Below are 26,856 nucleotides of genomic sequence, written 5' to 3'. Positions count from 1 at the left end.
GGATTACATCATCACTGCTTTTAGTTTTACAAACTGAGGCAGGATCTGAAACACTTGTGTGTCTGTTGTTCCTTCCTCTGTTTATATTGTGTTTATCTGTAGCCAGCTGTTTTTCTTCTATGTGGGTTGATGTCTGACTGTTTGGAGAAATAAAACTGTGTCGTCTCTAATCATGTTGCTAACATGGTAACATTTTATTTGCATCCTTTGCAGGATGAGAAGAATCAGAAGGCAGTCAGTCAATACCTAAAGCAACTACAGTCCTTCAAGTCTTCCAGTCACAGTCACAGTCACCATCCCAGCAGCCTCTAAGAAAGAAAACTGTCGACTTAATGGAGAGAAATAAGAAAAGCCTTTCCCTGTTTATTCTGCTGCCTCTGCTGTTGCTCTGCAGAAGTGATGAGTGTCCCAGGCTTCCAGAGAGTTAGTCTTTATTCCTCTTTATTCATGTTTAACTGATTTTAAGATCTGTTGTTTGACATATTTACTCATTTTCATTTAATCTCTCCTGTTTTAATTCTCACAGATCTCACTTGCTACACTGACTACAATAGAAACATCACATGTTTGTGGAACAGCAGATACGTGTCTGATGACACTGAATGCACCATACATGCTCAGTATAAAGGTCCCTACATGTAAGGACCTCAGTCACAAAGAGAAAAGCTCAACACATAAAACTCACAATATATAAATCACACCTGTCATCATGTGCACCAAAAAGAGATTAATACTGTTTTTTTGTTTTTTCAGTTCTTACAGCGCTTCCTGTGACCTATGGTCTGTTGACGTCTCCAGACCAGCAGTAAAGAAGTGCTCCCTGATCTTTGAAATGGAATACACTGTGAGTGTGTGAAAAAATCTAATTGTTTTCAAGCCCAAGATATACAATCATATATCCTATATCTCAGTTTGTAGTTTAATTTAATTAGAAAGAAGAGCTAATATTCTAAAGAAAGCTTAGGGGCAGTCATTGCATTCTTCCAAATAGTTAGTTATCTGTCATTTAACAAAATCAAGCTTTTATTAAGCCCCCTTCTAACATTAAATATTTTTCAAACATTTTTTTTCCAGTTTCAGTTTTTCCATGAGTTGTCCCTTAATCTGAGCTGCAACCAAATGAAGAGTGTAATCACTTACTTCAAGCCATCCTGTCACAGTGAGTGTAATCTACAGTATACATACTGGCTCTTTGTGATTTACAGTGCGAGCTATTCATGGTGACCTAAAACAACTGTGTGTGTGATCTTGCAGTAAAGGTGAATCCTCCTGCAGAGCCAAAAGTCAACTTCACGTCTGTTTCCTGGTTGTCCCAAGTCCCCGAACATGTAATCAGGTTATACAGAAGTGAATTGCAGTGGAAGAAGCAGGATCAGTCATGGAGTGTAAGTTTAGATTTTATGACACAATGTGAACACGTTTAAGTATAAAGTTGAGATCGTGAAAGTTCACATGTGAAACAAGATTCGTTCTCAACCCCACACTGGTTTCTGTGTGTCAGGATCCTGCTGTGCACAATAAAAGTGGCATTCAGTGTGAGCAGGAGTGCAAGGCAGAGCTGGAGCCAGATTTGCTGATACAAGGCGAGAGGTACAAGGCACGAGTTCGTGTGCGGTCTATTTTTCGGCACCGCGAGGGAGCCTGGAGTGACTGGAGCCCCACTGCATCATGGGAGTCACCAGTAGGGAAAATAAAACCACCACCAGGTACATTTATCTCAACATGTTTTGTTTAACATAACATACCAATGTCAAAATCTTTCCAATTCATTTATGCTGGGTGGCTGTAGCTCAGGTGGCAGAGCAGGTCAGCCACTAATCAGAAGGTCGGTGGTTTGATCCCAGGCTGCATCCTGGCTGCATGCCAAATATCCTTGGGCAAGATACTAACCCCATGTTTGCCTACTGGTGGTGGTCAGAAGGCCCGGTGGCGCCTGTGTCCGGCAGCCTCGCCTCTGTCAGTGCGCCCCAGGGCAGCTGTGGCTACAATGTAGCTTGCCATCACCAGTGTGTGAATGTGAGTGTGAATGGGTGAATGACTGAATGTAGTGTGAAGCGCTTTGGGGTCCTTAGGGACTAGAAAAGCGCTATACAAATGCAGGCCATTTACCATATGCTGAGCATGATTATTGCAGTATGGAATAATTATGTATATGGGAAAATGTTTGAAGTGTGTTGGTGTATAATACACAGCATAGAGGGGAAGAAGCCATTGTGAAAAATGTCCAATGCTGTATGTGGCAGGAGTTTGGTCCCTGGCTCAGCTGCAGGGTAGACGTGGTGCAGTGAGCTCAGAGGGCAGTACTGGGATGCAGGTGAGCCACAGATGGTGCCGATTGACTGATGACGGTGTCTCTTTTTGTTTCTCTATATCAAGTGCCGGTGTCCTGCAGGTTTTAGACACAGCTGATTCAAATGGCTAAATTACCTCCTCAACATGTCTTGAACTTCTCCAGAGGCCTGGGAATGAACTAATTATTAGATTCAGGTGTGTTGACACAGGGTGATATCTAAAACCTGCAGGACACCGGCAGTCGAGGCCTGTAGTTGCCCACCCCTGCTCTATATAGTGAAGGCAGATTTGAGTGGGGAGGAAGGAGAAATGAACTGGAACAGACTGTTTGCGTTGAGCACACAATAGTCATTAAAAAGCAATAATAGTGAGCACATTTACTGTGTGTGTCGTGTACGTTTACACTGTAATTTAACTTGCAACCTTCAACATACAAGGGAGAGGTGAGAGAGAGGGCTGGCTCTCCATTCAAGGTCAATAGGACTTTGTCACCAGAAAAAGTGAAATATTTCATAAACAAAGAAATAGTAGCCGGTTGTTATGAGGTAAGAGTGATCTGTCTACAACAATCAGAGTGAGACTTGTTAGCCACCAAAGAAGAAGAAAAATGGCAGACAACAATAACACATACTACCAATAAAATATCAACCAGTTACAACTGCATTAATTCTCAGATTCAAAAGCATCAATGTCCACATCTGGACTGTTTCCTTGAGTTGATGAAAGTGTTTAGTTTCCATTTGGTAGTTTTTCATGGGAACATAAAATATGCAGTCCATATGGGGCACCAGTGCAAGGCCTTGAATGGGCTAAAAAACAAAAGAGACTTATCATAGAGGTCCTACAACAATTAGAGCAGCGGTCTCCAACCTTTTTTGCGCCACGGACCGGTTTATGCCCGACAATATTTTCACGGACCGGCCTTTAAGGTGTCGCGGATAAATGCAACAAAATAAAACTAGTACCAGTACCGAAAAAAAGGAAAATTTATTCATAACACACGTGAAAAGACCCAGGAAAACCGAGTTAACGATAAAAACGATAACAAAATAACGCTGAAAACTGATAAAAACCATGAAAACCATACATTTCACACCTGAGCCTCAACTCTCACGGCCCGCTACCAAACGACTCACGGACCGGTACCGGTCCGAGGCCCGGGGGTTGGAAACCGCTGACTTAGAGGGTTGTCACATCAACAACTCAGCAGCTTCATGGCACTGGCATGCATGGCTGCTGATGGAAATAGTTAGCTGGTCTTTACTGGTGAATGCTTACAGAGCAGCTACAGCAACAACAATGCTTTCTTTTCTGATTCAGTCAAATATTACAAACTCACAGGATGGGCCTGTAATGACCCAAAACATGCAGCAAAAGGAACAGAGATGTTCATAAAAGGACAAATCGGTCACATGACCCCAGCCCAACATGGCGTACTTTCACTTAGTGAAGACAGACAGAAGAAAGACCCAGAAGCAAACAGCAACTGAAGGAGGCTGCAGTAAAGGGAAGAAATGGCATTTTGAAGGTTTCTGACTTCAGACAGTCACATACAAAAGATTTGCACTCAAGGATTAGTAATAATAATTAGATGAAGGGCATAACTGAAAATGTCTGTATTTTTATATTCCATGCACTTCATGCAAAATTCATCCTTAGTCTCTTGAATAATAAATCACACTCACATCTTGATTTCTATTTAAATTCACTGTATCGGCTGCAGAAGCAAACTTGTCTGTGTCTCATGGACTTGGCTGTATGACCCAGTTTTCTCATGTTTCTGAGCCACTGTGTCCTGATCTGTCCCGTATTTTTCAGGTAATACGTTTGTTGTTCCCGTAACGATAGTCGGTGTGGTGGTGTTGCTGGCAGGCCTGCTCTTAAGCACTCACAAAACCACCTGGTACGTGAGCACAGACACAAGTTTCTATGGCAAATAATATTATTAGAATTTCTTCTAATTTGATTTACTTAAGTTATTTTCTGACAACTCTGGTTTATTTTTTATTTTTTTAGGGTTTACATAGTAAAGAAAATCAAAGGTCCACCCATACCAGACCCAGGAAAATCCTTCCTGCGAGAAATCCAGGTACAAACCGCAGATATTTCCTCTGTTATAACAAGTTATTATTACATGTTATTATTCCATGCATTAGATAATACTGTGGCCACTTCAGGGCAGTAAACATAGTATTTATGAAATACTGTGGTGAATTTGTTTGCAGGAAATCAAATTATTATCATATATTCAAAGCTGTGTTTTAGCCAATAGTTTTAGTGCAATAGTGACTCTTCTTTAGTGTAGGGTTAAGAGTAGAGTGCGTCATCACAGTGTTAAAATAAAATGCTGGATAAGTTCATGGGAAGTCTATTATACAATGATTTAATTTTCGTTCAGTACAGTTTTATTCATGCAGCACCATTTAACAACAACAGTCACCTCACAGTATTTTCTCTGTTAACCTGTTGCCTGCTGGGAACAAGGCTCACTGTATAACCACAGAGGTGGACTGCATCAGGGTCTAATTTTCATGTCTAAACATATTCATTAAAAAAAAAACCTCTGCAAAGTAGCAGGGAGCTACAGAGAGTTTAAGGAGTCCAAAAGCAAATAAACAAAATAAGCTCAGTGCAAGTTAAAAAGCAGACGGACACAACATGTACCATAAGAAGACAGAGCATTGCAGATAGCTGTGAACTCTGTGGGAGGTGGAACCAGACAGACAAAGTGACTCACTAATCCAGCCACAGACTTATGACCTTTATGATCCAAACAACTCAAATTCACTAAAGTTTGAGTGAAGCACCCGAAACAGCTGATGCTTTCCTATTTAATCCCATTAAAGTGCAGATTGATAATTTTATATATTTCAAATCTTTCTAATCTCTTCTGTTCTGTGACTTTCTCTCCTCCAGAGTGGGTTCTCCAGTGAATACTTTCACTCCTTCTTGAAACCAGTGGAAATTATCACTGTAGAATTAACCTCACCTGTGGATGCTGCTGTGGCCTACAAGCCAGATGAGAAGATGGTGTTGAACAAAGGCAGCTATGACTCCACCAGCTCCAGCTTCACTAACCCAAGTTACTCTGAGCTTTGTAGCCCTCCTCCTATTTCCTCACTCACTGCTGGGAATCTGAAGCCCTGTGCGGTTGACACGCCTTATGGTCCTGTTGGTACTCGGGGTGAAGGAAAAAGCGCAGAACAGGAAAGTGATGAAGCGAGAGAGAAAGAAAAGGAGACGTTAATGTTGCTGCTCAAAGGCAGCAGTAACAGTGAGCCAGTGCAGGTGATTTCAGACTACGAGAAAACTGAGAGGCTCGACAATGATCGATTTAGGCTCCAGAGTCTAGATTCAGGCATGTGCAGTTGTGCAGAGGTCAGTGAAGAGAGCATGGAGGCAGATAGCATCAATATGACTGATAGCCATGATGAGGAACCTGAGGGTGAGGAAGAGAAGGAGGGAGGGAATGAACAAAAGGCAGATTTTCAGAGGCTGTTTGGAAGCAGCGGAGGTGTGTTTGGCAAGTCTATCCAGGTTTGTTCTGATTATGAGCGAGTGGAGAAACAGCAGGCTGACAGCCCGGAGCTTCCCAGCTTGGATTCAGGTGTTAGCAGTGGGGGAGAGGAGCAGCTGAGTCAGGATGAGGGCATGGAGGATGTTGATAAGTCCACTGAATCTACACGCTTCCTGTTTCTGCCTCATCCTTCCAGTGCTTTACCATGCTCCCTGCTCTCTTTTCCACAACTGCCTCTGAACTTGCCTGGGCCACGACTGAGTCCAGCTTTGCAGCTCCAGCCAGGTCACATGACACAGGGGTTTGCTCTGATGTCAACAGGCAGGTCGGTGGAGCCCTCTGGTGATGGATATATGCCAGTGAAACAGGAGGAGGACTGAGAACAGACAGCAGGCTCAACTAGCAGGACAACATAGCATGTAGCACATGGAGGAGTCATCACAGTCAGTCAGTTCTCAGGAAAATGTAACATCACATAATTCTTTATCCACTTCACGTTTTTCAGCAACGTTAAAAGTATTTTCTTTTATTTTCATAGTTATGCAAAATTATGTTTCATATATCAGAACTGTGCACTATAACCTTGCTTTTAAAAGTGAATTGTTACATCAGATATTTCTACTGTTAAAAAAGAAATGCATTATCTAATGAAAAACTAAACTGAAATTAATAATAATGTGGTTATAATAATAAAAGTTTTTGCATTTTTATTGTGTTTTTAGAGATCATCTAAATGGCATGTAGCTTATTATACTGAAACAAATGTTGGTGAAGGAATGTAAGTTCCAGATAGCTGAGATAGTTGTGTTATCTGTATAGTGTGTGAACTGATGTCATTTAGAGGGTATCATGATAATCACATATTAACTATAATCAGGATATTTGAAAATCAAATGCCTAGATATAGACTGGTATAGATCTTGTGAAAAATTTGATATTGTGCCAGCCCCAAGGACAACAGCAGAATAATAACAGAGCTGTGTCTGTCGCCATCATCTGTCCCGTGTCAAATAAATATTAACATTTCTAACTTACATTTGAACGGCAGCTAACATAAAGTTTACTTCATAACATTACTGATCTATATAAGAGCTTGCATTTGTTTTTTGTTTTTAAGAATTTTACTATTTTTTTAAATAAATATACATACTCAACATCTTTAACACAAAGTTCTTCCTGTGTTTTCTCTGGGTTTAGAAAGGGTGGCCATGCCCACTCTGATCGATGTCGGGAGACCCGCCTCTTCCTTGTCCCTGTCGTTTAGGGTTGTGGGGGCGAGGGGACAAGGCTCCACGCTGACACTGGCACATATGCACATATGATGAATCTTGGGGATCCGAGGATTGACCAGCGTCACTGCTGCCGCTGTTTTTTGCGGCAGTCATGTCGGTACGCGGTTCCGTCGCTCTGACGTCTGTTTGAGAAGAAGTGATGAAAGATTTCATTTTTTCTTGGAGAAGAAAATGTGAAATGTATACGAACCCTTTCAACAAACATACTTGAGATTAAATATTTTATTCACAGCAGTAGTTTTAAACAATTCCTTCCATGTTTAATAAGACACCAACTCCCACAACACTCCCAAAACAGGACGTAAATACGGTGACATCATCAGCTGGTTTCTGACGTGCCATTTTGAAGCCTCACTACTTTCAAGCAACCGGATGAGGGTAAATACAGCGTTATAACTTCTGAGTGTTGCGGTTTAAATTGTGTACATGAACCTGTCGTGTCAAAATGCTCCAACTAGCGAACTGTTAACGAGGACATAAAAAGCGTAAGCACCTGTCGGCTTCTATATTACCAGACGTGTCATTGTCAGTGTGAATGGATAGTTCGTTAACCAGAGTGCTTTAGTGCATGGACAGCCTGCAGAGTGCAGCCGCACTGAACTCTTACGCTCGTGTTTGTGTGTTTGTTGCGCCAAGGAGTAAATAAAATAACTTATTTCAAAGTTATATACAACTCAAAGTGCCTTTGCGTCTAAGTGAAATGTTGGCGGCATTTCTGAGGTGAAATGGGCAACATGAGGTGTCGTGGGCAACATCACCATAACGGAGATGTCTTAACTTTGATGAAGATACACGGGAGCGCACGGCTCGGGGGAGGAAGGGGAGGGGGGGGGGGGACTTAGTACTATGGAAAAATCTGAAAGATTGTGGATTTTCCACTGACACCAACTCAAAGATGTGTGTTGAAGCCAAAATCTGCAGGTGGAATTGTCACTGCACCCCAATGATTAATCAAACGATTCACAGAATCCATGGAAAATTTTACTGATGATAAAGTACAGGATGCTTCAATGCATTATTTTTGGAAAATGTTAAACTGTGGATCCAACAATAGGTAGCACTGTCAAGAGTGAAGTGTTTAGCTGAAAGATACATCTCCAGAGAAGTAGTGGAGCTCTACAGGATGAAATTAGGAGGGTGAGTACAAGAGTGGACAGAACATCGTCAAGTCAGCTGACAGCTCCGCAAAATGTCTTTCCTACAGCAGCAAACAGGATTCAAGAAGTGACGGTGGTAAGATTTCAAGATCTGTGGTCAGAGTAGGAAAACAAGCCAGTAGGACTCTGAGTGAAGCAAACTGTGCATTTGAAGTCATGGAGCTTGTGACCAATTCACTCATTCAAGATAAAATGTGACCTGACTCTCCCTTAGTTAAAGGAAATATTGAAAACACATCAAAAAAACTCATGACTTTGAATAACTCGTTGTGTTTGCATTGTGATAGCTCTGAGGAAGGGATCAGTGCAGCACTGCCCAAGAGACAGTGAGGAAAGCTATCCATCACTGTTCATGGGTCCAGAACTGCACCAAAATATAATTCTCCATTCCTGAAAGTTAGAGCTTTTAGCAGTGAGGGAGGCAATTTATTAAAGATTTTGAGAACATATCTATTATGGTCTCTACTATTTATACAGTCAATAATGTATTAATCCTGTGTGTCTATCCTATGAATTCTAGTCAAAAGCACCTAACTGAGAGCATTCACACGATGGGGTGAGCAACAAGTGTCCAGAGCGCAGCGATGAAGACAGAGTGAAACAAGTTTCAAGGAAGAGGAGATACTCTCTGACCCTCTAGGTAATTGCACATAGATAAACTGAGACATATGTGAAGCATACAGTGGGTCTGTGTAATGGCTTATTGGGTAGAAACAGGGTCAAAACCAGGGGTGTTTTATACAATTATATCTGGCCCATGAGATAATCTCAATTATTAATGGCTCGTTGTATGTGGGAGCCAAAACCATGCAGGCAGACAGTGTTGGGGAGTAACGGAATACACATACGTTACGTATTTAAGATACAAAATATGAGTAACCGGTCGTGTCCAAATTCATAGGCTGCATCCTCCTGAGGACCCGGCCTTCGCGGCCTGCGTGGGCCGGATTCTCCGCAGGGCGGGTAGACCGGAAGTGAGCTGTTGTGAAACTGGATGGTCTAGCCTTCAGTTTTGCATTACCAGCTGTCTCGCTGGAGTTTAATAAACTCAACCGTTTGTTTCTTGCTATGTAAAACATAACAGGACATTGGCCTAAATTCTCAAACCATCTCACATTTCTGTTTAATCAGTTTTCTGTTTGATGTTGATTCAACTGTGTGAAAACTATCACTTTAATGTCAGCCAAACTGATTTACTCACGAACAAATAAAACACTGAAAAAAGCCAAACAAGAACATTTTTAAGTTGTCCAATTGACAGGATACATCCGACCAATCCTTCAAATCTGCACTGAAAAAAAGGCCATGTTGGATTTACTTGATTCAATAGTGGACATTGGTTGCACACAAATGTTTTACTTTGGCAGAAACTTAAACAACTGAGTTAAATCAACACAACTTTTTCATAGTCAGTAAACCTGTGCATTTTGTGTTCATAAAACGCGATTGGAACATGTTCAGATGAAGTAAGTTGAGCTCTTGGAATATTTTAATCCTTCACAATTTTGTCATTTTATTTTAACACTATTCAATAACTTTTACCCCAATACTACTTGGTCACTTAAATACTACATGCTGTCTTCATATTACATAATGTTCAACAAAGTCTAGAGTCTGGTTACCATAAAAATTGAATGGATCTACAATAGCTACCATCCTCCTAACCTTATTCTGGTGCAGGGGGGCTGGGAAATAACCCTGAAGTGATAGATTACGGTGCAGGGTACACCCTGGACAGCTCACCAGTCTATCACATAGAAACAAACAACCATTTACATTCACAGGTAATTTAGAATCAGCAGTTAACCCTAACAACTGCATGACTTTTAACTGCGGGAGGAAACCAGAATACCCAGAGAGAAACCTGCAAACTAGCCAGAATGTGGATTTGAACACAGGACCTTCTTACTGTGAAGCAACAGCGCTAACCACCATGCCAACAATCTAGGAAATGTAGGAAAGCTATGATTTCCTGTATTTGATGCAGAATTTTTTTGTTTTTGTAATAATACACAATAAATAGCAATAGCATGCACGTGGTGCGTGCAGTTGTCTGCCTCTTATAACTCCAGTGATTTTCCTGCAGTTTGAAATCTTGTGCGATCTTGTGAATTTCATGAGTTCAGCAACTAACCACTCTTACTAGATTGTATCAGGTCGTCTCAACAAGAACAAATTAAGTTGTTGAATTTCGTACAGATTCTTCATGATTTAATTACGTTCATAGAAACATGAAATTATTGTGTTCAAATTACAAGTTAGACTTTTTTAATGTAACAACCACCCAATTTACTTTTTTTGGTATACTAAAAAACAGTAGAGGTGGCTGCTCGACTTGACTGAGATGGATGCCTTCCTCAAACCACGATCTAAAGAGCGCGAGTCTGAAACCCGTGCAGTGTCGCGGGATTTAACATTGATATATTATTGACTTACTTCACTTGAACATGATATGAACAATTTAATCTAGCCTCTCTGCATATCATGTAGTTTCTACACTATGTAGTTACACTTAACTTTAAAGCACGAGGCACTTGTGTTAAATACACGCAAGATGCTTACGTAAATACAAGAGTTGGCCAATCCCTTTTTTTCAGTGTGGGGAAAAGGAGGACACATTTGCTGTTACTCTCATTCCCTTTTATTTGGTATTCCAACTCTGTAACATGCAACTTCTGTCGGTGCTATGCTACTGGAAACTGAATTTCCTAGAGAAACCCACCCGAGGGATTAATGAAGTGTCATCTAATCTAATCTCATCTCATCTCGTCCCTTCTTGCACCAAGATGCCAGGTTCTTTCATTATCCCTCATTCACAGCAGCAAATGCAGAAGCAAGTGTAGCTGTTGCTGTTCTGTGAGTCTATGGTGCATGTGGTGTGATACAGTATGTCCATGTAGAAAGGACGGCACTGTGACGCTGGACTTGCCCTTACTCTGGGCTCCCTCTTTATTCTGGCAACTGGTACAAAGAAAACAGCACACAGTCGTCATCAACAGTGTGAAAAGCAACTGCAACATTCAGTTCACCAGCTTGGGAGTATTTTCCTTTTTTTTCCAAACATAACACTTAACAAAAGACTAATATATATTTTTCCAACACAACATCGATAAAGTCTTTCTTTAAAAGTTCTAGCTGAAACCAAACCTGTGATCATAAAGTGGCAGTATTATTTATTTATTTTTCTCCTTATGGTAACTAAGAGATGAGAGACATTATATCTCCTTTTTCCTAACCAACAACAACAATAAAAAGAGCTTTTCTCTTATAAAACAAAATCATTCTTCATCATTTTTTTATACAACATCAACTAAAACTTGTACTTAACAGTGCCTTCCTGGTACAAAGAAAACAGCATACAGTCGCCATCAACAGTGTGAAAAGCAACTGCAACATTCAGTTCTGTTAACAAGAATTAGAACTTGTAGGGCCCTTCAATTGACCCGTCACCCCACTAGGAAAATGATGGTATGACGGTATGACAGATTACCAGTCCAGCCCTGTGGGGATTACACATTCTTCCCTAGCAGCTGGTGACTGTATCGAATTCACTATAGTAGACAGCTCTTCAGCAATGTAATCATGACATCTTGTGAGAAACCATGATACTGTCACGTCATGACATGAATGTCAAAGTCAATAAAAATCATCCAAGTCAACCAAGAAAATCTTTGATACTTGACATCAAAGGCAAAATATGGGCAAGATTGTATTTGGTGCTTAGTTCCCACATTATCCTTATTACTATTATTAGCTAAAGCCACTAGCCACTACCTTAATAATGGCTGAACAGATGGCCAATGTGCCTTCACATAATGTTATTTTACGGTGCTGCCCTTATTTCCACAGGGTTTCCTCAGTGGATGGATTCTTGTGCTTGATTTGGCAAAGATATACTCCCAGATGCACCCCCTTACGCAACCCTCTAAACTTTCCTGGTGACCCACTGGGTAAAATGGTAAATGGCCTGTATTTGTATAGTGCCTTACTTAGTCCCTAAGGACCCCAAAGCGCTTTACACTACATTCAGTCATTCACACACTGGTGATGGCAAGCTACATTGTAGCCACAGCTGCCCTGGGGCACACTGACAGAGGCGAGGCTGCCGGACACTGGCGCCACCGGGCCCTCTGACCACCACCAGTAGGCAACGGGTGAAGTGTCTTGCTCAAGGACACAACGACCGAGACTGTCGGAGCCGGTGCTTGAACGGCAACCTTCTGATGACAAGACGAACTGCCGACTCTTGAGCCACGATCGCCCCTGCTAATTGCTAATAATAAAGCAACTGACAGTAACGTATGTGCCAGCCAGGTTAACACTTGTAAAAGTAGTTGTTGCATCACTCCTCCCAAAGTGTTGTTCAGTGTAAACATCCTCTACTTCAGCTATTAGTGAGGGGAGGCGATGTCTGCCTGCCTGTAGCACTGCTGTGTAAAGTTGTGTGTCAGCAGGTGTGTTGGTACTGACACTGTTGCAAATAAGTATCTAATCCAATAGTAATTTTTAGTAGAAATTAGTAATGAACCCTGTACTATACAGAGGAAAGAGATCTCAAGGTTCTCCCAGCAAGAAGACATATTTCCCAAGGACTCTTTAAAAATCGCCTTAATAAAACAGAACTTATTATTTAAGTTTAAAAAGTCAAGAAAAAACAAAGACATAAAATTAAGGTTTGTGTGGCTGTTTAAACTGTTTAGTTTTGAAATCATACTACTTTCACTTCACTTATTTCACAGTCATAGTAACCATGAAACATTTTTAACACATAAAGAGTTTCACTTTAACAAGTCTACAAGGTGCTGTTCTACCTGCCGTTGGTGGCTTACATGTTAAGTAACTTGATAAAGAGTACAAAGGGGATTGAAAAACTCACATACTCATAGTGGCTGTTTCATTCTCAGATATGAAATGTCAAAACATGTGACCAACCATATCACTAAGTTACTGTCATCAGTAAAAAAAAACAAAAAAAAAAACCCAATGTGCGTAGCTTCTTCTTTTCTTTGAACTCTCTTTCATAAGTCACACTAGATGATAGATATAAAGAAGTGTTATATAGGGCAAAGGTAAAGCCTGAATTATCTTACAGACATGGAAATGACAGAACACTGAACACACCCGGATGTCACTTATTTTTATTTTATTATATTTTAGTTTAATAGGCAGGCAGTCTAAGAGCAAACTGCTCTATTGGGATGAAACAGAGGTCTTAAAGATAAGCTGGGGCCTGATTATTAATGACTTTGTATGTGAGGAGAATAATTTTAAATTATATTCTAGATTTAACAGGGAGGCAATAAAAGAACCAATATGGGAAAAATATGCTCTCTCCTTCACTGTTGGTGTTTTAGGAAGTTGTTAAGACAACTTGATAATAATGAATTACAGCTCATTATTATCAAAAGTATTGCTTGTAATTTCACCTCTGCACATCAGACAATCAATTTGTGCTTGGAGTGCAGACTTTCAGCTTTATTTCAAAATTCAAAGCAAAAGTTTTGTATCTGTTTATTATCTGATATTAAAGACATTTCTATACATCACCCAATGCTGTGTGTCCTCCACTGAGATGCTCTGCTAGGTCTTTACTGTTTGTGGGTCTCTTTGTCTTCAGTTTTATCTTCAGTAACTTAAAAGCATGCTGTATGCAGTCCTTGGAGAATATCCTTTCTTTATTTGAGAAACTCTTGGGTTATTATGCTTTTGCACCCATTATCTATTTGCATTATGAAGTGCTGGCCAGCCAATTCTGCAGCATTTGGCTGATTCTGAGCTGAGAGTATAAACCTGTACACTTCAGAATTTGTCCTTGCTATATCTATCAGCAGTGGCATCTTCACAGTGGCCCTGACCTCATGAGCTGTATCTTCCCTTCTGCATACGTTTGTCTCGTCATCCTTCTGGTACAAGTCCATCTTGGTTTCTCCTAGAGTCGTCTTCTCCTTCTTTCAGCTGTTTGGTTTAGAAATCATTACAGTGGATCATTGGCCTCCATTTCACCCTGCCCCGAGCACCCAGACTGTCTGGATGTTAGGACTCTTTTCTTCCTGTCTTCTTGTTTTTCTGCCTTGCAGCTCCATCTTCAACATCCACTCTCAAATATCCCTCCTCTGCACGTATGCAAACCATCTCAGCCTAACCTCACTAACGTTGTCTCCAAACTGCTTAAGCTGAGCTGTCCCTCTGATGTTCTCATGTCTAGTCTCATTCTTCTGGTCACTCACATTGAAACCTTAAGATCTTCAATTCTGCTACTTGTTAGTGCTACCATCTCCAAACACACATACACACATAAACCATACATACCAACTACCAACTTGTAAACCTTGCCTTTCACTCTAGCTATATGTCTGTCACAAATCCCTTCTGACACTTGTCTCCACCCTGCCTGATCCCAATTATTTAAACTCATCCACCTTCACTATCTCTACTCCTTGCACATGTCTCTCTCTCATTCACATGCATTTATTCTGTTTTGCTTCTACTGACTTGCAGTCCTCTATCTGACACCAGTAGAGCTGTTTTTCAGCAGGAGACTCACTGCTCCTCACTGATAAGCTCTTTCCTATAACTTCATGGTATGGATCCTCGGCTTTATCATTCTGTAGTTGTTAAGCTTTAGACAACACTGTCATACTTGAAAATTACCTCAGACATCCTCTCATTGTCCAGGATTGTGTTTAACAATGTGATCAGCCATTTCCTCCTTACTAATCATTTGCACTTACTGATTCACTAACTCTCTCTAGATCCTTTACCACCTGTTTGAAGCTGTGGCCTCAGATGCCTTTCAAATCAAATCAAATCAAATCACTTTTTATTGTCACATCACATGTGCAGGCACACTGGCACAGCACATGCGAGTGAAATTCTTGTGTGCGAGCCCCACAAGCAACAGAGATGTGCAAACACAACAACACAAACGAGCAAAATACAAGAATGGCCAACCTGAAACTAATAAATATATGTACAATATATAATAGTGTATGCATTTCTGGATGTGTATACTAAATATTTTCCTACGTGTGTGTGTGTGTGTGTGTGTGTGTGTGTGTGTGTGTGTGTGTGTGTGTGTGTGTGTATACACATTTTTACAAATTAAATAGTAAAAAAATAAAATAAAATAATAATAATAATAATAATAATAAAATATATAAAATATACAGAGTTGAATATGTGCAAAACAAGTGGCATTTATATACAGTGTGGAGTGCATAATGTTGAAGTTCCAGTAGTGAAGCTGAGGTGTCTATGACGTGTTCAGCAGTCTGATGGCCTGATGGAAGAAGCTGTCTCTCAGTCTGCTGGTACGGGACCGGATGCTGCAGAACCTCCTTCCTGATGGAAGCAGTCTGAACAGTTTATGGCTGGGGTGACTGGAGTCCTTGATGATCCTCCCCGCTTTCCTCAGGCACCGCTTCCTGTAGATGTCTTGGAGGGAGGGAAGCTCACCTCCAATTATCCGTTCAGAGCACCGCACTACTCGCTGGAGAGCTTTGCAGTTGTAGGCGGTGCTGTTGCCATACCAGGTGGTGATGCATCCAGTGAGGATGCTCTCAATGGCACAGTGATAGAAGGTCCTGAGGATGCGGGGGCTCATGCCGAATCTTTTCAGTCTCCTGAGAAAGAAGAGGCGCTGCTGGGCCTTCTTCACTGTTTTGTTTGTGTGTACTGACCACGTAAGATCCTCAGCCAGGTGTACTCCAAGGAACCGGAAGCTGCTCACTCTCTCCACAGCAGCGCCGTTGATGGTGATGGGGGTGTGTACTTCTCTGCACCTCCGGAAGTCCACTATCAACTCCTTTGTCTTTGCGACGTTGAGGGTGAGATGGTTGTCTTGACACCAGTGGGTCAGGGCGCTGACCTCCTCCCTGTAAGCCGTCTCATCACCGTTGGTGATAAGACCCACCACTGTAGTGTCGTCCGCAAACTTCACAATGATGTTGGAGCTGTTAGTGGCTGTGCAGTCGTAGGTGTAGAGTGAGTACAGGAGAGGGCTCAGTACACACCCCTGTGGAGCACCAGTGTTCAGTGTGATGGGGGATGAGGTGATGCTGCCCAGTCTGACCACCTGGCGTCTGTCAGACAGGAAGCTAAGGATCCAGCTGCAGAGGGAGCTGCTCAGTCCTAGATCCTGCAGTTTCCTGTCCAGCTTCGAGGGAACGATGGTATTGAATGCTGAGCTGTAATCTACAAACAGCATCCTCACATACGTGTCTCTCTTCTCCAGGTGTGACAGGGCAGTGTGTAGTGTCAGGGCTATGGCATCATCAGTGGACCTGTTGTGGCGGTATGCAAACTGTAGAGGGTCCAGTGAGTCGGGTAGTGCAGAGCAGATGAAGTCCCTGACCAGCTTCTCGAAGCATTTGCTTACGATGGGGGTCAGGGCTACAGGTCGCCAGTCGTTCAATGAGGAGATGGTGGAGGATTTGGGTACAGGGACGATGGTGGCCATTTTGAAGCAGGCTGGGACTACAGACAGAGAGAGGGAAAGGTTGAAGATGTGCGTGAACACTCCAGCCAGCTGAGCCGCGCATGACCTGAGGACGCGGCCGGGAATCCCGTCCGGACCAGTAGCTTTGCGTGCGTTCACCTTCCTTTCAACCACTCATGTAAAGAAAAAACACCTAATAAGGAAGGAAGGAAGAGAAAGCAGACTTTCTGGGTAGTGAATGACGTTTTGTGTTTGTTTTTTTTATCAGTGGAAAGAAAATTGTTTTCTGTGAAGAGACGAGGGTTAGGATGTGGTTTGAGCCTTTAGTGTGTATTTGTGGTTATCGTGCTTCTGACTCAGTGAGGCAAAAAGAAAGCGATAAGAGGGTCATCTTTCTCACTTTTTTCTTGTAATGCGTTAGGGGAAGTCCAAAAGTCAGAAGACGATATAAATAAAGAGAACATACGCTTCACAGCTCTGTGAAAATGATAAGAATGAGTTAGAACACAAAGATACTTTTTTTTAAATGTCATGGTCAATCATCATGACGCTGCTGGGCTAATGAAATTTGCTTCAGCTGTCGTTTTCTTGCATTTATATTTAATGCACCATGTTATTAGTAATCTGCAGGCACTTTACAGGTCACACACTTACCTGGCCAACTCATCTGCATCAATCATCTGATGTAGACTAAAGAATGAAAAGACACGCAGTGAGAAACCACAAACAGTGGGAAGGTTGGTGTGACAGTAATCAGAAACATGTTTCTGGAGCTGGAGACACTTACAAACAGGTACAGAGTGAGGAAGAAGCCAGACTACAGGAAAGCACACAATGATCACAGATGGGATCACAGAAATGCATGGGAGGAGAAAGAAAGGAGAGCGGAAGGAAGGTGAAGTGCATCATGGAAGATCTAGCTGAAAGAAGGCAGTGCCAAAGACTTGATCTGAGGATATGTTGGAATTAAAAATAAATACGATTGTCTGGGGGTAATCACAATGAGAGTACTTGAGGCAGAGGTTATACTAAATTTAGAGCTATATAAATCTAGATTTATATTATTTATATTATATTTAGCTCAGTATTGTCTGAATTATTTAGACAATTATGACTTTAAGACATGCTTAAATTGGACTAAATGAACATTTTGTCTGGCCTCATAGATAAATATAGCTGGGCTCTGACATCACAGCAATGAAAATGCATGCAGTACTTTAGTGATATTGTTGAAGTTAAGCATGAATAAAGATGAGTGTCAGCACAGAACCTTGTGAAACCCCATGATGAACTTTTTGTGTTTAAGTTCTATGAAACAACTGGAATCTGTCTGAAAGGTTTGAATGCAGAGGATTTCAGTACAGGAATAAACAAAGAGCTGCTTCACATCAAACACTATATGACATGTTTCAACCATTGGGTAGATTTGGCAGAGTAAAGTTCAGCTTCTTCTTTGATATTTATAACAGTAGATCAGGAAGGAAGTGCTATTTCCTTCATGCATTTGGACCACCTGTTACAGAAACCATAAACTGCTTTGAAACATTTTTGTGAGTTGCAGCACACAACTGAAAGCTCTGAAAGCTCATTTTAAGAGGATCAGTCAGCATGATTTCCTCTTTCACACCTTTTATATCAACTTGAAAAGCTTTGAGCAGGAAGTGAACCTGTCAGATTAATGGAACATTTGAGTTCTCAGAAAGATCCACAGTTTTTGTTCTATAGAAGATGTGATCTGAAGATCTTCTTTATGAGTCTGGCTCTATGTTTGGGGCAAAGCTGGAGTATCTAATGTGACGTGATATTTATTATGTGAATGAGAATCTAAACCAACTTCAGTACTATGCTGTTTAAACATAATATGTTTGTATTGAGCACTATGAAAAGAAAAGTTTGTTTGAAATGTGTTCTTGCAAAGATAAAATGCTTAAAGTCAGTTAATGCATAATGTGAACACATTAGGTGAGGATGTGGGTGTTTGCTGGTTAGCTTGCTCTTGGCTGCAAAACCACGAAAAGCACAAATCCACACAAACACAGTTTAAATGTCAGTGTGGTCCACATGCAAAGGGAGCTACTGCTAATACTTATAAATAGTGCTGTGTGTGTGTGTGTGTGTGTGTGTGTGTGTGTGTGTGTGTGTGTGTGTGTGTGTGTGTGTGTGTGTGGCCAAAAATACAACAGGGTGGGGGAACTGACAGGCTGTACTAAAGTCAAGGAAGATTCAAAAAATGAAGCAACAACCCAGAACAGCCAGTTTCCACCTGATGCTGCATGCTTGAAGTTATCAGCTCAGAGTTATACAGACAGGTGCACTGCAGGTACTGTTATATACAACCGTTTATAAGTTGAAGAATCAGATTAGATGAAACTAAAGGGTTACAAGGCTTCAAGTGAAACACTCAGAAGCTGAAATGTTCGTCAGAAGAGCTCTGTGGGTTGTGATCGAGAGATGATCTAGATTTGTGGCTGTAGTTCTGGCAGTGACCTCACAGAATTCACCTGCCTTTTTTGTCTTGTCAGTTTAGTTGGTTACATTTGATACGTAAACAAAGTAACACCCTCATGTGATGCTCTTTGACAGGATATCAGGTGAAATTAAGTCAGCAGTTGGAAGCAGATCAGTTGCAGCTCAGCCAGCAGGTAAGTGTCACTAACTGAAGTCCTTTAATGTACAGCTATTATTATTTTTATAAGAGAAATGTATTATTACAATTACAATATTAAAAATGTTTTACTGAATGTTGTTCAGTTTAAGATTCAGTGCCAATTTCTTTTGTGTAAGAAAACATCCAGGAGATCAGGTTGTTGTTATTTATGTATCAGTTTTATTTGATTTGACATGGTGGAGCAGATCAAACCAAGTGAACACAAACCGAGCAGCCAACAGTTTGTGAGGCTGTGGTAGAGATGCATGTCTGAAAGAAAAGACCACAAATGCAACAGCAATGGAAACATTAATTTTTGAAGCGCTTCATGTAAATTATGATTTCAATTCAATTTTATTTTATGTAGATGTCTCCAAACCACAATAACAGTTGCTGAACAGCACTTTGTGTTGTATATGTATTGACTGTTTGGAGAAATAAAACTGTGTCGTCTCTAATCATGTTGCTAACATGGTAACATTTTATTTCATGTGGTTACCTTTGCAGGATGAGAAGAATCAGGAAGCAGTCAGTCAATACCTAAAGCAACTACAGTCCTTCAAGTCTTCCAGTCACAGTCACAGTCACCATCCCAGCAGCCTCTAAGAAAGAAAACTGTCGACTTAATGGAGAGAAATAAGAAAAGCCTTTCCCTGTTTATTCTGCTGCCTCTGCTGTTGCTCTGCAGAAGTGATGAGTGTCCCAGGCTTCCAGAGAGTTAGTCTTTATTCCTCTTTATTCATGTTTAACTGATTTTAAGATCTGTTGTTTGACATATTTACTCATTTTCATTTAATCTCTCCTGTTTTAATTCTCACAGATCTCACTTGCTACACTGACTACAATAGAAACATCACATGTTTGTGGAACAGCAGATACGTGTCTGATGACACTGAATGCACCATACATGCTCAGTATAAAGGTCCCTACATGTAAGGACCTCAGTCACAAAGAGAAAAGCTCAACACATAAAACTCACAATATATAAATCACACCTGTCATCATGTGCACCAAAAAGAGATTAATACTGTTTTTTTGTTTTTTCAGTTCTTACAGCGCTTCCTGTGACCTATGGTCTGTTGACGTCTCCAGACCAGCAGTAAAGAAGTGCTCCCTGATCTTTGAAATGGAATACACTGTGAGTGTGTGAAAAAATCTAATTGTTTTCAAGCCCAAGATATACAATCATATATCCTATATCTCAGTTTGTAGTTTAATTTAATTAGAAAGAAGAGCTAATATTCTAAAGAAAGCTTAGGGGCAGTCATTGCATTCTTCCAAATAGTTAGTTATCTGTCATTTAACAAAATCAAGCTTTTATTAAGCCCCCTTCTAACATTAAATATTTTTCAAACATTTTTTTTCCAGTTTCTGTCTTCCCATGAGTTGTCCCTTAATCTGAGCTGCAACCAAATGAAGCAGAGTTTAATCACTTCTTTCATGCCATCCTGTCACAGTGAGTGTAATCTACAGTATAAATACTGGCTCTTTGTGATTTACAGTGCGAGCTATTCATGGTGACCTAAAACAACTGTGTGTGTGATCTTGCAGTAAAGGTGAATCCTCCTGCAGAGCCAAAAGTCAACTTCACGTCTGTTTCCTGGTTGTCCCAAGTCCACAAACATGAATGGATCAGTTCATATAGAAGTGAAGTCGAGTGGAAGAAGCAGGATCAGTCATGGAGTGTAAGTTTAGATTTTATGACACAATGTGAACAAGTTTAAGTATAAAGTTGAGATCATGAAAGTTCACATGTGAAACAAGATTCGTTCTCAACCCCACACTGGTTTCTGTGTGTCAGGATCCCGCTGTGCACAATAAAAGTGGCATTCAGTGTGAGCAGGAGTGCAAGGCAGAGCTGGAGCCAGATTTGCTGATACAAGGTGAGAGGTACAAGGCACGAGTTCGTGTGCGGTCTATTTTTCGGCACCGCGAGGGAGCCTGGAGTGACTGGAGCCCCACTGCATCATGGGAGTCACCAGTAGGGAAAATAAAACCACCACCAGGTACATTTATCTCAACGTGTTTTGTTTAACATAACATACCAATATCAAAATCTTTCCAATTCATTCATGCTGAGCATGATTACTGCAGTATGGAATAATTATGTATATGGGAAAATGTTTAAAGTTTGAAGCGTGTTGGTGTGTAATACACAGCATAGAGGGGAAGAAGCCCTTGTGAAAAATGTCCAATGCTGTAATATAACTCACAACCTTCAACATACAAGGGAAAAGTGAAGGAGTGGTAACTGCCACTCAGCCACTAAGGGAGAGGTGAGAGAGAGGGCTGGCTCTCCATTCAAAGTCAATAGGACTGATCTAGGAGTGGTCTGTCTGCAACAAACACTCGTTAGCCACCAAAGAAGAAGATAAACGGCAGACAACAATAACACATACTACCAATATTACAACTACATTAATTCTCAGATTCAAAAGTATCAATGTCCACATCTGGACTGTTTCCTTGAGTTGATGAAAGTGTTTAGTTTCCATTCGGTAGTTTTTCATGGGAACATAAAATATGCAGTCCATATGGGGCACCAGTGCAAGGCCTTGAATGGGCTAAAAACCAAAAGAGACTTATCATAGAGGTCCTACAACACTTAGAGGGTTGTCACATCAACAGCTTCATGGCACTGGCATGCATGGCTGCTGATGGAAATAGTTAGCTGGTCTTTACTGGTGAATGCTTACAGAGCAGCTACAGCAACAACAATACTTTCTTTTCTGATTCAGTCAAATATTACAAACTCACAGGATGGGCCTGTAATGACCCAAAACATGCAGCAAAAGGAACAGAGATGTTCATAAAAGGACAAATTGGTCACATGACCCCAGCCCAACATGGCGTACTTTCACTTAGTGAAGACAGACAGAAGAAAGACCCAGAAGCAAACAGCAACTGAAGGAGGCTGCAGTAAAGGGAAGAAATGGCATTTTGAAGGTTTCTGACTTCAGACAGTCACATACAAAAGATTTGCACTCAAGGATTAGTAATAATAATTAAATGAAGGGCATAACTGAAAATGTCTGTATTTTTATATTCCATGCACTTCATGCAAAATTCATCCTTAGTCTCTTGAATAATAAATCACACTCACATCTTGACTTCTATTTAAATTCACTGTATCGGCTGCAGAAGCAAACTTGTCTGTGTCTCATGGACTTGGCTGTATGACCCAGTTTTCTCATGTTTCTGAGCCACTGTGTCCTGATCTGTCCCGTATTTTTCAGGTAATACGTTTGTTGTTCCCGTAACGATAGTCGGTGTGGTGGTGTTGCTGGCAGGCCTGCTCTTAAGCACTCACAAAACCACCCGGTACGTGAGCACAGACACAAGTTTCTATGGCAAATAATATTATTATCATTTCTTCTATTTTGATTTACTTAAGTTATTTTCTGACAACTCTGGTTTATTTTTTATTTTTTTAGGGTTTACATAGTAAAGAAAATCAAAGGTCCACCCATACCAGACCCAGGAAAATCCTTCCTGCGAGAAATCCAGGTATGTGTACTTCAGGGCAGTAAACATAGTATTTATGAAATACTGTGGTGAATTTGTTTGCAGGAAATCAAATTATTATCATATATTCAAAGCTGTGTTTTAGCCAATAGTTTTAGTGCAATAGTGACTCTTCTTTAGTGTAGGGTTAAGAGTAGAGTGCGTCATCACAGTGTTAAAATAAAATGCTGGATAAGTTCATGGGAAGTCTATTATACAATGATTTAATTTTCGTTCAGTACAGTTTTATTCATGCAGCACCATTTAACAACAACAGTCACCTCACAGTATTTTCTCTGTTAACCTGTTGCCTGCTGGGAACAAGGCTCACTGTATAACCACAGAGGTGGACTGCATCAGGGTCTAATTTTCATGTCTAAACATATTCATTAAAAAAAAAACCTCTGCAAAGTAGCAGGGAGCTACAGAGAGTTTAAGGAGTCTAAAAGCAAAACAAAATAAGCTAATGTAGCTTAAAAAGCAGACGGACACAACATGTACCATAAAAAGACAGAGCATTGCAGATAGCTGTGAATTCTGTGGGAGGTGGAACCAGACAGACAAAGTGACTCACTAATCCAGCCACAGACTTATGACCTTTATGATCCAAACAACTCAAATTCACTAAAGTTTGAGTGAAGCACCCCAAACAGCTGATGCTTTCCTATTTAATCCCATTAAAGTGCAGATTGATAATTTTATATATTTCAAATCTTTCTAATCTCTTCTGTTCTGTGACTTTCTCTCCTCCAGAGTGGGTTCTCCAGTGAATACTTTCACTCCTTCTTGAAACCAGTGGAAATTATCACTGTAGAATTAACCTCACCTGTGGATGCTGCTGTGGCCTACAAGCCAGATGAGAAGATGGTGTTGAACAAAGGCAGCTATGACTCCACCAGCTCCAGCTTCACTAACCCAAGTTACTCTGAGCTTTGTAGCCCTCCTCCTATTTCCTCACTCACTGCTGGGAATCTGAAGCCCTGTGCGGTTGACACGCCTTATGGTCCTGTTGGTACTCAGGGTGAAGGAAAAAGCGCAGAACAGGAAAGTGATGAAGCGAGAGAGAAAGAAAAGGAGACGTTAATGTTGCTGCTCAAAGGCAGCAGTAACAGTGAGCCAGTGCAGGTGATTTCAGACTACGAGAAAACTGAGAGGCTCGACAATGATCGATTTAGGCTCCAGAGTCTAGATTCAGGCATGTGCAGTTGTGCAGAGGTCAGTGAAGAGAGCATGGAGGCAGATAGCATCAATATGACTGATAGCCATGATGAAGAACCTGAGGGTGAGGAAGAGAAGGAGGGAGGGAATGAACAAAAGGCAGATTTTCAGAGGCTGTTTGGAAGCAGCGGAGGTGTGTTTGGCAAGTCTATCCAGGTTTGTTCTGATTATGAGCGAGTGGAGAAACAGCAGGCTGACAGCCCGGAGCTTCCCAGCTTGGATTCAGGTGTTAGCAGTGGGGGAGAGGAGCAGCTGAGTCAGGATGAGGGCATGGAGGATGTTGATAAGTCCACTGAATCTACACGCTTCCTGTTTCCACCTCATCCTTCCAGTGCTTTACCATGCTCCCTGCTCTCTTTTCCTCAACTGCTTCTGAACTTGCCTGGGCCACGACTGAGTCCAGCTTTGCAGCTCCAGCCAGGTCACATGACACAGGGGTTTACTCTGATGTCAACAGGCAGGTCGGTGGAGCCCTCTGGTGATGGATATATGCCAGTGAAACAGGAGGAGGGCTGAGAACAGACAGCAGGCTCAACTACCAGGACAAAATAGCATGTAGCACATGTATCCAGTGTTGCCAACTTAGCGACTTTGTCGCTATATTTAGCGAGTTTTCAGACCCCTTAGTGACTTTTTTTCTAAAAAAAGTTGCTAAAAAAAGACGTGAAAGCGCGTATCGCTTTTACTCTCAACAAGCAGCGGGTGCTGTAACGCAGTCAGTTCTTCTTTTACTCTTTTACTCTTATGCTGTTTTGTGGATCACAAGGTTTAAAACTACTTATAAACACACACACACAAAGTAACTCCACCAGAGTGCCAATTTCGGGTCACTTTTGCCGGTCCAAGCCCGGGTAAAGGAGCAGGGTTGGAACTGTGACATTAAAAAAAACAATAATTGCTAAAAGTTAGTTTGTAGTTCTAAATAAACTCTAAATGCATTTAGGATGTTTTTTACTCACTTTATGTTTCTTCCACAATGTTATTTCTCTCTCCAACAACATAGGTTACAATTAGATTAGCATGACCAATTATGCAAATTAGGCGATGATGTCATTTGACTTCTAGCGACTTTTAGGACAACCAATAGCGATTTTCCTTACTGAGGCGTTGGCAACACTGCATGTATCACACCCAATCCGGTCGTTAAGTGATGACGTGATGAATCCTACTTCCGGGCCTAAAGTAGTCTGCGTTTAATATGGCTTTTGTGTTGTTAACATGTTTAATGTTTTGTATTTTCTTCTATTTAATCTCAAAAAGCTCCAGTGATCACTGTTGACCTCCCTCGGCTTTTATTACCGTTAATCATTTATTTAAGCTCAGTTTTTAAAACCTTAGGATGTAACTACAGCCCAGCCCATGCAGCAGTATATGAATGACTAACCTCGTATTGTGGATGGATTATCTCAGTTGTCCTCCTGGCTGAAGTTTGGTCCTTTTACAGCATCCTGCCCTGCAATTACATTTGTTCCTGACCACCGAGAACACTCACGTTAACTTTTATCGAGTGGAAAAAAAGTTAGCTTGTTTATATTATGCTAACATAGCTGTGTCGCTAGCGGTCACGTAGCACATCATTATATACCAGCTAGCCCAACTTCAGTAACCCTACAAACGTCACTGCTGTTTAGTTTTCTGTCTTCATTTATGCTGGAAGTGATAGCAGAGCTGTACGTTTTAATTTGTTTCCAAAACCTGCAGTCAGGACATGCTATATTGTATTTAGATAGAAGCTAGCGAGCTAACTTCCTGCTAACTTCTAACTCTGTTAAATGTCATAAATTCCGTTTTCATGGATGCCTGGATGTTAAACTCAATTGTTACACCTGGTAGAGCAGAACGCTGATCATTTTATTAAAGATGAAAGACTTCAGACAGTTTTTCAACTCTCAGTAATGCCACAGTGATCGTTTGATACATGGAGCTGCAGCGGAGTTTAGACCCAGACACGGCTAGTGACATCAGACTTAACGACCGGATAAGTTCTCAGGAAAATGTAACATCACATAAAACTTTATACACTTCACGTTGTTCAGCAGCGCTGGTGGTGATATTTATAAATGTATTTTCCTTTATCTTTAATATTTAAACAAAATAATTTTTCATATATCTGAACTTTGCACTTAAACTGTTACTGTTAAAAACCAAATGTATTATCTAATGAGAAACTAAACTCAAATTAATAATAATATGGTTGTAATAATAAAAGTGTTTGCGTTTATATTGTGGTTTTAGTGAGATCATCTAAATGGCATGTAGCTTATTGTACTGAAACAAATGTTGGTAAAGGAATGTAAGTTCCAGATAGGTGAGTTTGTGAACTAATGTTGTTATCATGATAATCACATATTAACCATAACCAGGATATTTGAAGATGAAATGTCTAGATGTAACAGATCATTAATAGCATAAATGACTTATATAAGAACTTGTATTTGTTTTATAAAAATAATTTTACCTTTTAATAAAATAAATATATGTATACGTCTGTAATGGAATGGAAGTATGTCAATGACAAATAGTCTAATAGTTCACATTATTGTTTTGATCTTGGTTTCCCTGTATGTTGTAGACCATCAAGTCAGTCGTAAAACATGTTGTTTACTGTGATGAACTTCACAATAAAATAAATGACAAGTGTAAATAGCTTGTGGGCCTTTTATTTTTAAAGTTTAATGTAAACCGAAGAAAAGATTTTACATGAACATTTTCAAAAAAATGTGCTCCTGATAATGAATTGATTTGCAGAGGCAAAATTTAAATCAGTGAGAAACTCTTTAGTCCCTGAGATA

At 40.7% G+C, this 26,856-nt stretch overlaps 2 protein-coding genes across 2 annotated transcripts; both read left to right on the top strand.

Annotated features, from left to right (window-relative positions):
* Nucleotides 1-218: 218 nt before the first annotated feature.
* LOC146572138 (uncharacterized) lies at nucleotides 219-6,430 on the top strand. The gene is made up of 9 exons (XM_085278601.1): nucleotides 219-423; nucleotides 527-638; nucleotides 754-844; nucleotides 1,075-1,159; nucleotides 1,255-1,385; nucleotides 1,502-1,706; nucleotides 4,111-4,195; nucleotides 4,309-4,381; nucleotides 5,209-6,430. The coding sequence occupies exons 1-9, from the start codon at nucleotides 333-335 to the stop codon at nucleotides 6,187-6,189; spliced, it is 1,854 nt and encodes a 617-aa protein (XP_085134727.1). The 5' UTR covers nucleotides 219-332; the 3' UTR covers nucleotides 6,190-6,430.
* Nucleotides 6,431-19,906: 13,476 nt separating this feature from the next.
* On the top strand, nucleotides 19,907-26,693 carry LOC146572137 (uncharacterized). Its single transcript, XM_085276142.1, has 9 exons — nucleotides 19,907-20,059; nucleotides 20,163-20,274; nucleotides 20,390-20,480; nucleotides 20,711-20,798; nucleotides 20,894-21,027; nucleotides 21,144-21,348; nucleotides 22,579-22,663; nucleotides 22,777-22,849; nucleotides 23,600-26,693. The coding sequence occupies exons 1-9, from the start codon at nucleotides 19,969-19,971 to the stop codon at nucleotides 24,578-24,580; spliced, it is 1,860 nt and encodes a 619-aa protein (XP_085132268.1). The 5' UTR covers nucleotides 19,907-19,968; the 3' UTR covers nucleotides 24,581-26,693.
* The last annotated feature ends 163 nt before the right edge of the window (nucleotides 26,694-26,856 follow it).

This window comes from Mchenga conophoros, linkage group LG6 (genome assembly GCF_057382185.1).
Source record: "Mchenga conophoros isolate Kocher_MC1m ecotype Shallow Benthic linkage group LG6, M_conophoros_male_GT1.1, whole genome shotgun sequence".
NCBI lineage: Eukaryota > Metazoa > Chordata > Actinopteri > Cichliformes > Cichlidae > Mchenga > Mchenga conophoros.
The sequence above is the reverse complement of the archived record's forward strand: the minus strand, read 5'-3'. Positions and strand labels throughout refer to the sequence as shown.

What these genes read in the sequence shown, in the direction of transcription:
- LOC146572138 (XM_085278601.1), top strand. Translation starts at nt 333, where the DNA reads ATGGAGAGAAATAAGAAAAGCCTTTCCCTGTTTATTCTGCTGCCTCTG. An exon ending in GTGTCCCAGGCTTCCAGAGA is followed by an intron (nt 424 to 526) that starts GTTAGTCTTTAT and finishes TAATTCTCACAG; the next exon opens with ATCTCACTTGCTACACTGAC. An exon ending in CAGTATAAAGGTCCCTACAT is followed by an intron (nt 639 to 753) that starts GTAAGGACCTCA and finishes TTGTTTTTTCAG; the next exon opens with TTCTTACAGCGCTTCCTGTG.
- LOC146572137 (XM_085276142.1), top strand. Translation starts at nt 19,969, where the DNA reads ATGGAGAGAAATAAGAAAAGCCTTTCCCTGTTTATTCTGCTGCCTCTG. An exon ending in CAGTATAAAGGTCCCTACAT is followed by an intron (nt 20,275 to 20,389) that starts GTAAGGACCTCA and finishes TTGTTTTTTCAG; the next exon opens with TTCTTACAGCGCTTCCTGTG. An exon ending in AGCACTCACAAAACCACCCG is followed by an intron (nt 22,664 to 22,776) that starts GTACGTGAGCAC and finishes TTATTTTTTTAG; the next exon opens with GGTTTACATAGTAAAGAAAA.